Source organism: Rhinopithecus roxellana, chromosome 5 (assembly GCF_007565055.1).
Source record: "Rhinopithecus roxellana isolate Shanxi Qingling chromosome 5, ASM756505v1, whole genome shotgun sequence".
In the NCBI taxonomy this organism is placed as follows: Eukaryota; Metazoa; Chordata; class Mammalia; order Primates; family Cercopithecidae; genus Rhinopithecus; species Rhinopithecus roxellana.
In genome coordinates this window covers 52,639,196-52,655,251 of record NC_044553.1, presented here as the reverse complement: position 1 = coordinate 52,655,251, position 16,056 = coordinate 52,639,196, and the positions used below count along the sequence as shown (strand labels likewise).

General features: G+C 42.6%; 2 protein-coding genes across 9 annotated transcripts in view; one reads left to right on the top strand and one right to left on the bottom strand.

Annotated features, from left to right (window-relative positions):
- The window catches only part of AP4S1 (adaptor related protein complex 4 subunit sigma 1), a 114,181-nt gene that overhangs the window by 75,873 nt on the left and 22,252 nt on the right, over nt 1–16,056 (top strand). For 2 of the 3 annotated variants that reach the window (XM_030931679.1, XM_010374663.2), the window contains one exon: nt 5,482–6,008. The exons of the other annotated variant lie outside the window; for it this stretch is intronic. In XM_030931679.1, coding sequence (XP_030787539.1) covers nt 5,482–5,610 — 129 coding nt within the window. In that variant the 3' untranslated portion in view covers nt 5,611–6,008. Of the gene's footprint in view, nt 1–5,481; nt 6,009–16,056 lie in introns of those variants that run through there. 3 annotated transcript variants of the gene reach the window in all.
- The window catches only part of HECTD1 (HECT domain E3 ubiquitin protein ligase 1), a 112,895-nt gene continuing 109,796 nt past the window's right edge, over nt 12,958–16,056 (bottom strand). For all 6 annotated transcript variants that reach the window (XM_030931676.1, XM_010374654.2, XM_010374658.2 and 3 more), the window contains 3 exons: nt 15,762–15,912; nt 14,023–14,167; nt 12,958–13,910 (listed from right to left, as the gene is read on the bottom strand). In XM_030931676.1, coding sequence (XP_030787536.1) covers nt 13,773–13,910; nt 14,023–14,167; nt 15,762–15,912 — 434 coding nt within the window. In that variant the 3' untranslated portion in view covers nt 12,958–13,772. The remainder of the gene's footprint in view (nt 13,911–14,022; nt 14,168–15,761; nt 15,913–16,056) is intronic.

The following is a 16,056-nucleotide window of genomic DNA, read 5'->3' as shown; positions in this document are numbered from 1 at the left end:
CCCCAGGAGTCAGCCAGTACCCCAGAAGGAGATGTGAATGTTGCAGATCCAACAGCTCTGCCTCCAGGTTTTTTCTGGCTCCCACTAGACTTGACCACTTTCCTCTTTCCTTTAAGGAGCCCTCTAGGTGCCATATTCATCCACCAGCATTCCTCACCACCAGGTCCCTAAGCTTTAACCCTATTCCTTTTGTTCCATTTTTTAGGGTTCTATTTTAGTCAGGAATAGTGACAGCAAGTTATGAGAAGCAAGAGAGATTTAGGGGGAAAAATGAGAATAATAACAGGCTCATTGACCCACCTCTGACTTTCATATTTAATTTTACATAAGTCTACATAAGCCTACATAACTTTAAGCAAACAGAAACTTTATGTTTTAGCCTACATAACTAAGCCTACATAAACTTTAAGAAAAACCACAGCAGGGTATCCTGTTGTTCTCAGAATATGAGTGGGCCTTTAATGAAAACCGACTTTAAAAAAGATAACAGCCAGGCGTGGTGGCTCACGCCTGTAGTCCCAGCACTTTGGGAGGCTGAGGCAGGCGGATCACCTTAGGTCAGGAGTTCGAGACCACCTGGCCAACATGGTGAAACCTCATTTCTACTAAAAATACAGAAATTAGCTGGGCGTGGTGGCACACACCTGTAATCCCAGCTACTTGGGAGGCTAAGGCGGGAGGATTGCTTGAACCTGGGAGGCAGAGGTTACTGTGAGCCAAGATTGTACCACTGCTCCCCATCCTGGGCAACAGAGTAAGACTCCATCTCAAAAAAAAAAAAAAAGGCCGGGCGCGGTGGCTCAAGCCTGTAATCCCAGCACTTTGGGAGGCCGAGACGGGCGGATCACGAGGTCAGGAGATCGAGACCATCCTGGCTAACACGGTGAAACCCCGTCTCTACTAAAAAAATACAAAAAAACTAGCCGGGCGAGATGGCGGACGCCTGTAGTCCCAGCTACTCGGGAGGCTGAGGCAGGACAATGGAGTAAACCCGGGAGGCAGAGCTTGCAGTGAGCTGAGATCCGGCCACTGCACTCCAGCCTGGGTGACAGAGCGAGACTCCGTCTCAAAAAAAAAAAAAAAAAAAAAAAAAAAAGAGTCCTTTTCAGTGGCCTAATTAGCAAGAGACAAACTGTGAACAGGGCCAGGCACAGTGGCTCACTCTTGTAATTCCAGCGCTTTGTGAGGCCGAGAAAGGCAAAGTGCCTCATTTCAGCATAGGGGTTCAAGACCAGTCTGGGCAAGATAGTGAAACCCCATCCCTCCAAAAAATAAAGAAATTAGATGGGTGTGGTGGCGCACCTACGGTCACAGTTAATTGGGAGGCTGAGGTGAGAGGATCACTTGAGCACAGGAGGTCGAGGCTAACAGTGAGCCAAGATTGTGCCACTGCACTCCAGCCTGGGCAACAGAGCAAGACCTTGTCTTAACCAAAAAAAAAAAAGTGAACAGAAGACTATACTATACTACAAGAAGACTGTCTCCAGGACTATGCAGAATCTCATAATGGTAGCCTTCTCTGGTAGTATTTTCTGGGGGAAATGTGAACACAGTGGCCCTTGGCCGCTTATCCAGTTTGGTGGGAAATTAAAGTATGAATAATGAGAAAGCAAGTTTTCCCACCCTACATATTTTATTAAAGAACACTTCGCTAGAATATTTTTTTAAAAAAGAAATAAAAGGAGAAACTAAGGGATCTGAGACCCAAGCCTAGAGTTAGAAATTGTAGTTTCTAGGTTGGTCTCTGCCCTGGAATTCCTTTTGAGGTTCCATTTGAGTCTGTGCTGCTCAGTTTCTCACTTATTAAAGGATAATTTGATTGCCACTGTGGTGTTAAAATACTTATGACAGAAAAGTGTTTTATTATCCAGAGATCAAAATTCCAATGTTGGGGCTGGGCGCGGCGGCTCACGTCTGTAATCCCAGCACTTTGGGAGGCTGAGGCAAGCAGATCACTTGAGCTCAGGAGTTATAGAGACCAACCTGGCCAACATGGCAAAACGTCGTCTCTACTAAAAAATTAGCTGGGTGCCTGTACTCCCAGGTACTCAGGAGCCTGAGGCACAAGAATCCCTTGAACCCAGGAGATGGAGGTTACAGTGAGCCGAGATCATGCCACTCCACTCTAGCCTGAGCAACAGAGAGAAGCTGCATCTAAAAAAAAATAAAATTCCAATGATGGGACCATAAACATTTCAATCACTGTATTTATTTATTTTCATTTTTATTTATTTATTTATTTTGAGACAGAGTCTTGCTCTGTTGCCATGCTGGAGTGCAGTGGCCCAATTTCGGCTCACTGCAACCTCCGCCTCCCAGGTTCAAGTGATTCTCCTGCCTGAGCCTCCTGAGTAGCTGGGATTATGGGCGCGTGCCACCATGCCCAACTAATTTTTGTATTTTTAGTAGAGATAGGGTTTCACAATATTGGCTAGGCTGGTCTTGAACTCCTGACCTCAGGTAATCCATCCGCCTCAGCCTCCCAAAGTGCTGGGATTACAGGCGTGAGCCACTGCACCCAGCCTCATTTCCATCACTGTAATTAAAAAGTTGATTTCAAGTGGCACTAATATTCCATGAGCCCTGCGATGTTCAATTCCAATCCACATTATGTGAAAATTCAGAAAGGTTCTTAGCTTTCTAGGTTGGGAGAAAGTGGACTTCAGTAACTCCGTTCTTTGGGAGATTGTTTCTAGTTCATGTCAGCTCAACCTCTGGGGCCCATGAAAGACAACAAGTTTCCTTAGGATCTTTAGAGTCAGTCAAGTTCATTATAGCCTGAAGGTAAGACCATCTTTCAATAGCCATTCTCAGCTCACTACATTAGTATACCAACAGTCTGGGCCCTTCTTACTTCCTCCTATTTCAAATGTCACCATTGCACTGTGTTTATTCCATGGGCTTAGCATATAGGGTATTTTTTGGTCCCTGCTTACCTGGCATATGGCCTAAATGCCATTGCTCTTGGCCTCACCAGGGTGTACAAGTTGCTCATAAACCAAATCAAGATGTAAACAACAGCTGGATTCTTATTTTAAAAGAGTCACATGATTCCAGGGGGAAATCAGCTTTCAGCCCTTTGCCTCACAGTGGGTTTGGTCTGTAGTTTCCCCATATAGTGCCAGAAAGCTGCATGATTATTAGTTTGAGTCAGATACACAGATACACAGGCAGTCACATGTCCACAGTATACAATGACCTCACTGAGCAACTCATGTTTCCAGGATGTTGGGAAATGACTTGCTGGAGGACCTTGTCCTTGTAATGTGGGAATGTCAGTGGTTTATATGATTTAGCAGTAAATTCTGATCTGAATTTCAAAACAGTTGGGCAGTTGCTCAAGGCGACATCTGAACAGCAGATCATCTGCTTGCCGGAGATGGGGCAGGCCACAGAGCAGCTTGATCCCCCAACCGATTCATGGGTTAAAATTAGATTTCCTTGTATCTCAAAGGAAGTTATCTTGGAGAAGGTGACATTTTCAAAGGCACTAAGGCTTTCATTGCCCTTAGTGAGTACAACAGGAAAGTTCTCCAGGCCATTTTTCATGTAGCCACCTGTGCTGCTCAGCTCTGCCTTTCTGTATATACCCAGCTGCCATTCCCCCTTTGTCTCACCTAAGTTCTGGCTTCTGGGTCTAGTGAACAGGTTGGAGTCAAGGGCCTAACATTCCAGTCCCAGTTTGGCCGTGGGACAAAGCAGTCATCTGTATAATTGGAAGACATTATTAATAGGTATATCAGAGTGACGCTTTTTTTTTTTTTTTTTTTCTGGGTCACTTAAGGACAGTTCCCATGGGCCCCTGGAAAACAGTTTATTCTGCTGGAGGACTATTTGCACAGAGCTTAATGAGATAGTCACACAGAGCCTAATAAAAACTTTAAAGTCATTCACCGTTTGTCCTATTCTGTGTAGTTGCACTTCACTAGGCAAATACAGTGTAGACTTTGAACATCTGGTCTGGTTGAAAAAAATCAAGTGGGAACAATTCACTTTACAAAGATTTAATTTTGAACTCCCCTAGTGCATTGAATTACCTATTTGTTGAATGAAGTTTGTTTGAAACAATCTGTCAACTGTTTTTGTTTTTGTAACAGACCGTGTTCCTGCTCTTTAAGTAGATACAGAACTTCAGATATTAAGGTGTAGAACAGAGAAACATTCATTGTCATCATCTCATTCCAGTTTCCCTTCTTTCACAAAAGAAAAGTTAGGTATTCTGTTGAAGGGATTCTTGAGGGAAGTATTTAGTTCTTTCTAGTTTGCTAGACATCATGGTCTAACAATATTTTCTTCTTTCCCCATGCCCCATGCTAACTTTCCAGTAACAACACCTGTAAGCTGGCCGGGCGCGGTGGCTCACGCCTGTAATCCCAGCACTTTGGGAGGCTGAGACGGGCGGATCACAAGGTCAGGAGATCGAGACCATCCTGACTAACACGGTGAAACCCAGACCATCCTGACTAACACGGTGAAACCCCGTCTCTACTAAAAAAAAAAATACAAAAAAATTAGCCGGGCGTGGCGGTGGGCACCTGTAGTCCCAGCTACTCTGGAGGCTGAGGCAGGAGAATGGTGTGAACCCAGGAGGCGGAGCTTGCGGTGAGCCGAGATCGCACCACTGCACTCCAGCCTGGGCGACAGAGCGAGACTCCGTCTCAAAAAAAAAAACACCTGTAAGCCAAAGTGGCTCCATCATTCTCAAATGACTTCTTAGAACTACCCATTTGTAAGAGATACTGTCTTGAAATCCAGAAATTTTATTGTGCCCTGCCTTCCTCATTCATTTTCTCCTCAGAGTTATTTTTACGTCAGTCTGTCTGACAGAGAAGATAACTGAAGGAACAAGGCATTTATTTTGGGGTGGAGGTTTGGGGGCTGAGGAGGGAGGTATCTAGCCGCTCCTGAGGAGCCTGGAAGCAGAGCAGTCAAGCCCAAGCTTTGGATTTAAATTCCAGCCTGGCATTTACTAGCCATGTGGCCTTGGACTATGCTTTGAGCCTGTTTGATCCTGGGTAAACTAAGGATAATATGTAACAACATACATCAGAGATTTACAGAGGGTTGGAACTCAACACAATGTCTGGAACAGGAGCATTCAACAAATGGTTGTTACTGTTATTATTATTGTCTGGGACAACAACATTATTTTTGAGTTCAGGTCATTCTCTGGCCACATGACACTTGCTGTGTTCTCTAGCACTTAGTAGATTCCCTATCCCTTTGGTTAAAAAATGTAGCTGTTTCGTTTTTATCCCTACTTATCCTGTTGGCTTAATCAAGGTGAAACTAGGTATGTATATGTGAAGGTAACAATTTCTAATATGGATGCCAGTTTTAAATTTAATTTCAGAAATTATGTACCAAAAAAACTCATGCTTAGACTAATTTACACTGGGAAAACTCCAGGTTAAGCCACAAATGTTTACTGAATGTTAACATTTTTATAACTTTAAACTAATTTCCTTAATATAACCCTAGATAATGTTTAATTTGGATAAAGTACACATCATTTTGGATGAGATGGTGTTAAATGGCTGCATTGTGGAAACTAACAGGGCAAGAATTCTTGCGCCTCTACTAATTCTTGATAAGATGTCAGAAAGCTGAAAGGAAGTCTCTTCCAGACAACATGGATTTATCAGAAATGCGAGTACCGTGGAATACATCTCAACATCTGTAACCAGGAAGAATCTGGAAGACCACAATTACAAAATGGGGTATCCTTCCAAAGACATTATAAATAGGCATTTTCCACAGTTCCTAAAAAGAAAACAAAGCTGTACTTTAAAATATGTACAAAGAAAAAAAAATTTTTAAACTGAGAGAGAAGTTTTATATTCTAATTGTAAACATATCTTTCCCACTTCTTTAAATTCTGTTGAGCGCCTAAGGAACCCTTATTGGTCTATACTTCTTTTTGCAAATCAAATTCAGGAATAGCAATATGGTAGTGGGAAAAAAGTATGGCAGTTTTCTGTCAGCCAATCAAGTTTTAAAATTTAAACACAAGGCATTTTGAGTAATGCTGTTTTCTGAAGGCTGTCTTTTTTTTTCTTTTTTTGAGATGGAGTCTGGTCTAGCTCTGTCACCCAGCGTATTCTCAGCTCACTGCAACCTCCACTTCCCAGGATCAAGTGATTCTCCCTCAGCTTCCGAGCTAGGACTACAGGCGTGCGCCACCACACCCGGCTAATTTTTGTATTTTTAGTAGAGATGGGGTTTCACCATGTTGACCAGGCTGGTCTCGAACTCCTGACCTCAGGTGATCTGCCTGCCTCAGCCTCCCAAAGTGCTGGGATTACAGACATGAGCCACAGTGCCCGACTTCTAAGGCTGGCTTATTCCTGTAAAAGGCTTAGTAAAATTTACTTTTTAAGAGGTGTGTGGGTGTGTGTGTGTGTGTGTGTGTGTGTTTTTTTTAGACGGTGTCTCGCTCTGTCACCCAGGCTGGAGTGCAATGGCATGATCTCAGCTCACTGCAACCTCCACCTCTGGGTTCAAGCAATTCTCCTGCCTCAGCCTTCTGAGTAGCCGCGACTATAGGCATGTGCCACCACGCCTGGCTAATTTTTGTATTTTTAGTAGAGATGGTGTTTCACCATGTTGGCCAGGCTGTTCTTGAACTCCTGACCTCAAGTGATCCACCCACTTCGGCCTCCCAAAGTGCTGGAATTACAAGCATGAGCCACCATGCCCAGCCAAGATGTGTTTGTTGTTGTTGCTGTTGTTGTTGTTGTTTTGTTTTTTAAGAGAAGCGGGTCTTGCTGTGTTGTCCAGGCTGGACTGCAGTGGCTATTCACAGGCATGATCATGTTGTACTATAACCTTGAACCTTCCTGGCCTAGCTTTAAAATCTTTATAATGTGGGGCTGGTGCAGTGGCTCACACCTATAACCCCTGCACTTTGGGAGGCTGAGGAAGGAGGATCGCTTGAGGCCAGAAATTCAAGACCAGCCTGGGCAACATAGACCTCGTCTCTACAAAAAATACAAAAATTAGCCAGGTGTGGTGGCACATACCTGTAGTCTCAACTACTTGGGAGTCTGAGGCAGAAGGATTGCTTGAGCCCAGGAGTTCGAGTCTGCAGTGAACTATGATCGTGTCACTGCACTCCAGCCTCTCTCAAAAATAAAGAAGTCTGAGTGTGGTGGCTCAGGCCTATAATCCCAACACTTTGGGGGGCCAAGGTAGGAGGATTGCTTGAGCCCATTAGTTCAAGACCAGCCTGGGCAATACAGCAAGACCACATCTCTACAAATATAAATAATTAGCCAGGTGTGGTGGCTCATGCCTGTAATCCTAGCACTTTGGGAGGCCGAGGCAGGTGGATCACTTGAGGTCAGGAGTTTGAAACCAGCCCGGCCAACATGGTAAAACCTTGTCTCTACTAAAAATACAAAAAAATTAGCCAAGCACGGTGGCAGGCACCTCTAATCGCAGCTACTCAGGAGGCTGAGGCAGTAGAATTGCTTGAACCCGGGACACAGAAGTTGCAGTAGGCCGAGATCATGCCACTGCACTCCAGCCTGGGCAAGAGTGAGACTGTCTCTAAAAATAAATAAATAAATAATTAAAAAGTTAGCCAGCTGTGGTGGTGAGCACCTGTACTCCTAACTACTCAAGAGGCTGAGGTGGGAGGATTGATCAAGCCCAGGAGTTTGAGGCTGCAGTGAACTATGATCACAACGCTGCACTCCAACCTGGGTAATGGAGTGAGGCCCTGCCTCAAAAAAAACCAAATCAAAACAAAAAACTTTTATAACATGTACCTAACAAAGATTGCAGAGTTAAATTTTATTTGCCAGTTTGTAAAAGCCATTGATATTCATTTTAAAAAGGGCACTTAGTAATTACAATGCCATTATGTAATTAATTCTATAGAGAGCATTACTTTCAAATAATGGATGGTCAGACATTGAGAGTCCCTACAGCTATCTTTTATGCCCCCTTTTTTGTTTGTTTTTTGGAGACAGCATCTCCCTCTCTCCCAGGCTGGAGTGCAGTGGTGTGATCACATCTCACTGCAGCCTCTACCTCCTGGGCACAGGTGATCCTCCCACCTCAGCCTCCCAAGTAACTGGGACCACAGGCGCACACCTGCTCCACCCAGCTAATTTTTGTATTTTGTTGTAGAGAGAGGGTTTCGCCATGTTGCCCAGACTGGTCTCAAATTCCTGTGGTCACATGATCCATCTGCCTTTGCCTCCCAAAGTGTTGGGATTACAGGCCTGAGCCACTGTGCCCAGTCTTTTTATGCCACATTTTAAAGGGTTTGCTTATTAATAAGCTTACTGTTAATGTACTTTAGTTCAAAGTTTAAAAGTAGAATGCAGCCAGACACGGTGGCTCACGCCTATAATCCCAGCACTTTGGGAGGCTGAGGTGGGTAGATCATTTGAGGTCAGGAGTTCAAGACCAGAGTGGCCAACATGGTGAGACCCTGTCTCTATTAAAAATACAAAAAATTATCCGGGCACGGTGGCACATGCCTTTAATCCCAGCTACTTGGGAGGCTGCAGTAGGAGGATCACTTGAAACCAGGAGGCAGAGGTTGCAGTGAGCTGAGATCGAGATCGTGCCACTGCACTCCAGCCTGGGCAACAGGCTCCAAAAAAAAAAAAAAAAAAAGTGGAATGCAAGAAAATATCTCTGTACAGATAGGCATGAAATGAATCCTTTTCTTCCTCCCTTTTACTCCTTTAACCCCTTCTCCTGCAATGTCTTGAAGTAAATTACTGTCATTACAGAAGAGTAATGCACTGCATCCCCCCAAAACCTTTCTATATGCTTTTGCTACCCAGTTAACAGAATATACACAACTGTCTTAGGCGAAAGTATGTACAATAATCCCTCTCTTATCCACTGTTTCGCATTCTGTGGTTTGTGTTACTCATGGTCAACTGAGGTCCCAAAATATTAAATAGAAAATTCCAGAAATAAACAATGTATAAGTTTTAAACTGCATGCCATTCTGAGTAGTGTGATGAAATCTTGCACCGTCCCACTTTGTCCTGCTCGGTCCTGCTCCATCTTGCCTGGGAGGTGAATCGTCCCTTTGTCCAGCATATGCATGCTGTATACACTCCCCACTTGACAGTCATTTAGTAACTGTCTTGGTTACCAGATGGACAGATCAAGAGAAGGGTGAGTACAGTACAATAAGGTCTTGAGAGAGAGAGAGACTACATTCATATATATTCATCTATATATATATAATTTTTTTTTTTTTTTTTTAAGACAGGGCCTTGCTCTGTTGCCCAGGCTGCAGTGCAGTGGCATGATTACGGCTCACTGCAGCCTCAACCCCCTGGGCTCGAGCGATCCTCCCATCTCAGCTTCCCAGGTAGCTGGGACCACAGGTGTGTGCCACCCTACTGAGCTAATTTTTCTAATTTTTTGTAGAGACGAGGTCTCCATATGTTGCCCAGGCTGGTCTTGAATTCCTGGGCTCAAGCGATCCTCCTTACCTCAGCCTCTGAAAGTGCTGGGATTACAGGCATGAGCTACCACACCTGGCCATCTTTTGTTTTTTAAGAGATGGGGTCTCTGTTACTCAGGCCGGATTTGAACTCCTGGGCTCAAGCCATCCTCCTGCTCAGCCTTCCAAGTAGCTGGAGCTATAGGTGCACACCACCATGCCCAGCTTTCACATAATTTTCTTACAGTATATTGTAATAATTGTTCCATTATTGTTAATCTTAGTGTGCCTAATTTATAAACTTTATCATAGGTATGTATGTATAGGAAAAAACATTCTCTTTCTCTCTCTCTCTCTCTATATATAGGATTTGGTACTATCCTCAGTTTCAGATATCCACTGGGGGGTCTTAGAACTTACCCCCAAGAATAGGGAGGTCTATATATATGCATGTAGGGGTGGGAGGTCAGGTACAGTGAAGAAAGTAGAAATCTTTTTTCTTTAACTATAGAGACAGGGTCTCACTATGTTCCCCAGGCTGATCTCAAACTCCTGGGCTCAAGCAATCCTCCCACCTCAGCCTCCCAAAGTGCAAGGATTACAGGCATGAGCTACCCTGCCCAGCCAAAATCTATTTTTGGTATATTAAGATAAACAGTCCCAGCCTATAGAATGATCCAATAGTTCATTCTTCTGTGACACTCCAGCCTCTAAAATAGGACATAAATGCATAAATGCATTTTTTTTCTTTTTTGAGACAAGAGTCTTGCTCGGTTGTCCAGGCTGAAATGCAGTGGCATGATCTCAGCTCACTGCCACCTCCACCTCCTGGGTTCAAGCAATTCTGCCTCAGCCTCCCAAGCAACTGGGATTAGAGGCGTGTGCCACCACACTGGACTAATTTTTGTATTTTTAGTAGAGATGGGGTTTCATCATGTTGGCCAGGCTAGTCTCAAAACCCTGACCTCAAGTGATCGGCCCACCTTTGGCTTCCCAAAGAGCTGGGATTACAGGTGTGAGCCACCGCGCCTGGCCAAATGCACATTTCAGAGACACCATTCAGCACTGTTCTGTTTGGTTTGTCTGTGTATTGTGGGCGGTAGGCAGTGGAGCCTTTTTTTATCCCCTTCTAAAAATCCACTTGCAGTATCAAGGTTTGTATCTGTAAAAACGCAGAAAGTCAACAGAGGACGCCAAACCCGAGTTGTTTTTGGACTCATTCAGGAAGGCAAAAGGAAGGCTTCTGACCTGTGGGAACAATGAGTGGTTTGTGTGTACAGATACACCTTTGTATCAAGTAGCCAAGGTCTGGGGAAAGCCCAGTCTAGACCAAAGTGCTATGAAGGCCTTTCTGAGACACAGTAGTTGGAAAACACTGTCCTAGTTGGTAGGTACTTAATCAGTAGCACATTCAGGTAACTGCTGAAACTGGTACACCAGAGTAGCTAGGGAGTGAACAAAATTAATTTTGGGGTCACACCAAAATAGTAGTTGAATTACATCTTGGCACAGATTTTAGGACCTTGAGAGAATAACAGTTGAAAAAAAAATAGTTAGTAGGTATCATAGGAAACAATATTTAAGAACTTACAGTTGAGGTGGAGACCCCAGTAGATGTCTCATAATACTTGACTCATGCGTATCTGTACTTACAGGCTGTGTCTCCATCTAACTTCACTAAGATGCTTTAAGTGACTTTTCATACTTTTATTTGGTCAGCCTTACCTTGTTCTTAGATTTTTTCTGAGGAAGACTCCTAATATTTCAAAAACAGCTAATGATTGTATGTAAACTTTTTGTTTTTATTTATTTTTGAGTTTCACTCTTGTTGCCCAGGCTGGAGTGCAATGGCACAATCTCGGCTCACTGCAACCTCTGCCTCCCAGGTTCAAGTGATTCTCCTGCTTCAGCCTCCCGAGTAGCTGGGATTACAGGTATGTGCCACCATGCCCGGCTAGTTTTTATATTTTAGTAGAGACAGGGTTTCACCATGTTGGTCGGGCTGGTCTCAAACTCCTGACCTCAGTTGATCCACCCTGCTTGGCCTCTCAAAGTGCTGGGATTACAGATGTGAGCCACCATGCCCTGCCTGATTTTATGTAAAGTTATCAACTTATCTGCTATAGCCACTTGCTAGACCAGGGTTCAGCAAGCTTTTTCTGTAAAGGGCCAAATAGTAAATATTTTAGGCTTTGTGGGCCATATGGTCTCTGCTAACTACTCAATTCTGCCATTGTAGTGCAAAAGCAACCATGTAAATGAATGAACGTGGCTGTGTTTGTGACACTGAAATTTAAATTTCATAATTTTCACATAAAATATTCTTTTTTTCCCCCAACAATTTAAAAATTTTAAAGTCATGCTTAGCCATGGGCCATTCAAAAACACACAGCAGGCCATAGCTAGCTAACCCTGGTGCCAGGCTAGTCTTGGTAAAAGCTGACTACTGATAGACATCTTAGAGACTTGTAATTATAGCAGAAGGTATCTCTTATAGGAGGAGAATTTGCCTTTTAAACAGGTCAATATTGGGCAATTTCAAACATGCTTTTGGTTCCTTAAAAAACCATGTGAGCCAGGTGTGGTGGTACACATCTGTAATCCCAGCTACTGCGGAAGCTGTGGTGAGAGGACTGCTTGAACCTAGGAGTTTGAGACCAGCCTGGGTTAACACAGCAAGACCCTATCTTTAAGGAAAAAAAAAAAAAAGAAGCTATTTGGCTAAATCAGGCCTAGTGTCATTCCTTTCACCTATAAGCACAGATACGGTAATAACTGGAATTTGGAAAATCCACTTTGGAATTTGGAAATACAGTCCCTTCTTCAAAACCAGAAAACAGCAGTATCCTTGTGTTTTCTTTTGACACTAACACAACATTTAAAAATCATTCTTGGATCTTTCTTACATCCTCACTTTACATATCCCTGCAGATACAATAGTTAAGTTGTGGATCTGGTGTTTTTTTTTTTTTTTTTGAGAAGGAGTCTCGCTCTGTCACCCAGGCTGGAGTGCAGTGGCCAGATCTCAGCTCACTGCAAACTCCGCCTCCCGGGTTTACGCCATTCTCCTGCCTCAGCCTCCCGAGTAGCTGGGACTGCAGGCGCCCGCCACCTCGCCCGGCTAGTTTTTTTTTTTTTTGTATTTTTTTAGTAGAGACGGGGTTTCACCGTGTTAGCCAGGATGGTCTCGATCTCCTGACCTCGTGATCCGCCCGCCTCGGCCTCCCAAAGTGCTGGGATTACAGGCTTGAGCCACCGCACCCGGCCCGGATCTGGTGTTTTTTAAAAAAATTAACACAAGTAACTGGTCAGTTCTAGCTGAGGCATACTTTAAAACTGAACCCAACCGTTGGATCACAAGTGTGTGAATATTTATTTCTTCTAGTCTTTCAATTTTAATAACTGTATTTACTATATAAAAACACATTTCTTTATGTAGTAACTTCAGAAAACTTTGCATGATTCAAAATGACAAGTACATGGTAAAGCTCTGAAGTCTGATGATTGCACTGAAATAGTCACACGACACAGTTTTGTACGCTGCAAACATTTTAATCATTATTGTTGAGCATACATTTTGGAAATTTTTTACTTCAAACGGCAACAAGTTAAATAAATGTTTATAATATACAAAGAAAATACAACCAAAAGTAAAACTTGCTTTAAGTGTGCCTTGCACTTAGACCAGTGTTTTCCCCCCTTAATACATCTTTATTTTTGAGCTGCACAAACACACTTAAGACTTTGATCTTCATAGTACGGCATTTAGCAAATAAAAATATACTCCCACCTTAAAGAAATAAAAGGTTGGTGCATGATTATATGCCAAACAAAGAGAGAACACTAGAATACTCTTGATAGTGCAGGCATCATTAAAAAGGAAAAGAAAAAGCTTGAGATGCTCATTAATTCTCTATGTTTTAAGGAAGCAGGATTTTTGACCAAGTAGCTTAAAAGCCAGCAAAACAGGGATCAGTGACAGCAACTGTAGTGTATGGAGTATGAAATGACAAACTTTACACAAATACACTGTTAGAAATTTACCAGTGAACACTGAAGATCTGAGAAGCTGCTCTTTGGAACAGTCAAGTAGGACCACCTTATTCCAGTCACATAAGCCCTTGTAAAGTAACACAGTGTTCTGTGCTATATACTTGCTGGCTGGGTAGTTAAAGGATTTGTTTTGTCATTAGCAGCTAACAAACTTATTCCACATGTTCTTAAAGCCTTAATGGTGGAAAAAAAGGCAAGTGTCATTAGCGTGGAGGATCATATACTTCTCTGCACATAAACAAAAGAGGCTTCACTAGTATTTTTAAAGTCTCTGATGTCTCCCATTGCACTTCAAAGCTCAATTGAGATGAAAGCCTTTCTCCATTGTAGCAGCTAGCAGGCGCTCTCTCATGATCTCCTCGGAAGAATATTCAGGCAACTTAAGGTAATGCACACATGTATTGACTGATGGATAGCTTGCATCAGTAGCGTCAACCTACAGCAAGAAAGCAAACACAACAGAAGACCATGAGTTTAAATACTTCTTTCTTTCAAAAGTAAAGTAACTAAATTTCATTTGGATTCCCAATTAGCCACAGAGCTTGTACCTTGCGTACAACCGTGAGCCTGGGATGCAGGTTAGCCAGGCCACCTGGGGGTAGAGTTGAACAACCAGTGGTAAACTGCAAGAATGCTTTCCTTTCATCAGAAGACATGCCACATAAAACCCTCACAAACCTCAGGAAACCAGGGCTAAAAGAACAAAAATATAGTTATAATGAGTTGACTGCAGATTTAAATGAAAATCACTACCACTACTTTGTAAGCCAGCAACAAGCCCCCTAAAAAACAATATCCTCACACCAGAACAACAACACATCTAGAGACTCTTGGGTAAATATAAAATGGGCTAAGACAAGCTACTTTAAAAATACCCCTGGCCAGGTGTGGTGGCTCATACCTGTAATTCCAGCACCTTGGGAAGATGAGGCGGGTGGGTCACCTGAGGTCAGGAGTTTGAGACCAGCCTGATGAACATGGTAAAACCCATCTCTACTAAAAATACAAAAATTAGCCGGGCATGGTGGTGGGTGCCTGTAATCCCAGCTACTTGGGAGGCTGAGGCAGGAGAATCGCTTGAACCTGGGAGGCAGAGGTTTCAGTGAGCCGGGATTATGCCACTGCACTCCAGCCTGGACAACAAGAGTGAAACTACATCTCAAAAAAAAAAAAAAAATCCCTCAAAGCCTGTCTTGCACTTATAAATTGTAAAAACTGAAAAATACTGATGGTGTATGGGGTCCATCTATTATGCAACAAAGTCAGCAAATCATAAAAACATGGGATCCATTTGCAAAATCATTCCAAATATGGATAAATATACCAAAGGGGATCTGAAATAATCAATTTTTGTTCCAGCAAAATAATTATCTTGTGATAAATTTATGTAATGAAATAGTAGATGAACTATATGCCAGAACATGGATAAATTTCATAATCATGTTACTCAAAAGAAACCAGACCACAAAGAAAACAGACTGCATGATTTTATATTAAAAGTTCAAAAGCAAGCAAAACTGATCAACATATGGTGATTAAATTAATAGAAAAGAATATCGTGGGAAGGGGGATTTTTGAAGTTGTTTCATATTCTGGATACCAATTACATAGGTGTGTTCATTTTGAGAAAATCCTCTAAACTGTATATATGACGTGTGTACTTATCTGTTATATTCAATAAAAAGTTTAATATAAATGTAGTATAGCCTAACAGCTTACAATTTACCAAATTTTAAAAATGAACAATTAAAACACAATGAGAAAAGGAATCAACATCAACCATGATGTCAGCTGTCTTTTTTTTTTTTTTGAGATGGAGTTTCACTCTTGTTGCCCAGGCTGGGGTGCAATGGCACGATCTTGGCTCACTGCAACCTCCACTTCCTGGGTTCAAGTGATTCTCCTGCCTCAGCCTCCCGAATAGCTGGAATTACAGGCGTCTGCCACCACACCCAGCTAATTTTTGGTATTTTTAGTAGAAACAAGGTTTCACCATGTTGGCCAGGCTGGTCTCATTAAACTCCTGACCTCAAGTGATCCGCCCGCCTTAGCCTCCCAAATTGCTGGGATTACAGGTGTGAGCCACCGCGCCCGGCCTGATATCAGTCGTCCTTTTGTATCCTCCCAGCCTTATCAATGGATATGCATTCTGGTCACTGTGAGACACCACTGCTTTCTCACTTACTTTATGAATGTAATTCACTGAGTTATAGTTCTTTAGAGAACCTGTCACTTGATTTGGGGGATATAAATAATTTTGTTGATCTTAGAAAATAGTATCACATACCTGTCACGTGTATAACCCAGCTTAGGTTCAGTGTAATTGATAATATCTTCTGCTGCCCAGGATGGTGACTGGTTTCCACAAAGAATCATTTGGACTTCTTCATGGCTGAAGGAACTTAACTTCTCCATTGGAAAAACTTTATTAAACCCATCTACATCATACATGTACAGAAACACAAAAAACATACAACTCAGTTTCCAAATTATGATTCCAAAATACCAAATTTCAAACCAAAATACCCATTATCAGAATCAATCTAAGTATCTATCAAGGAATGAATGTGTAAAGAAAATGT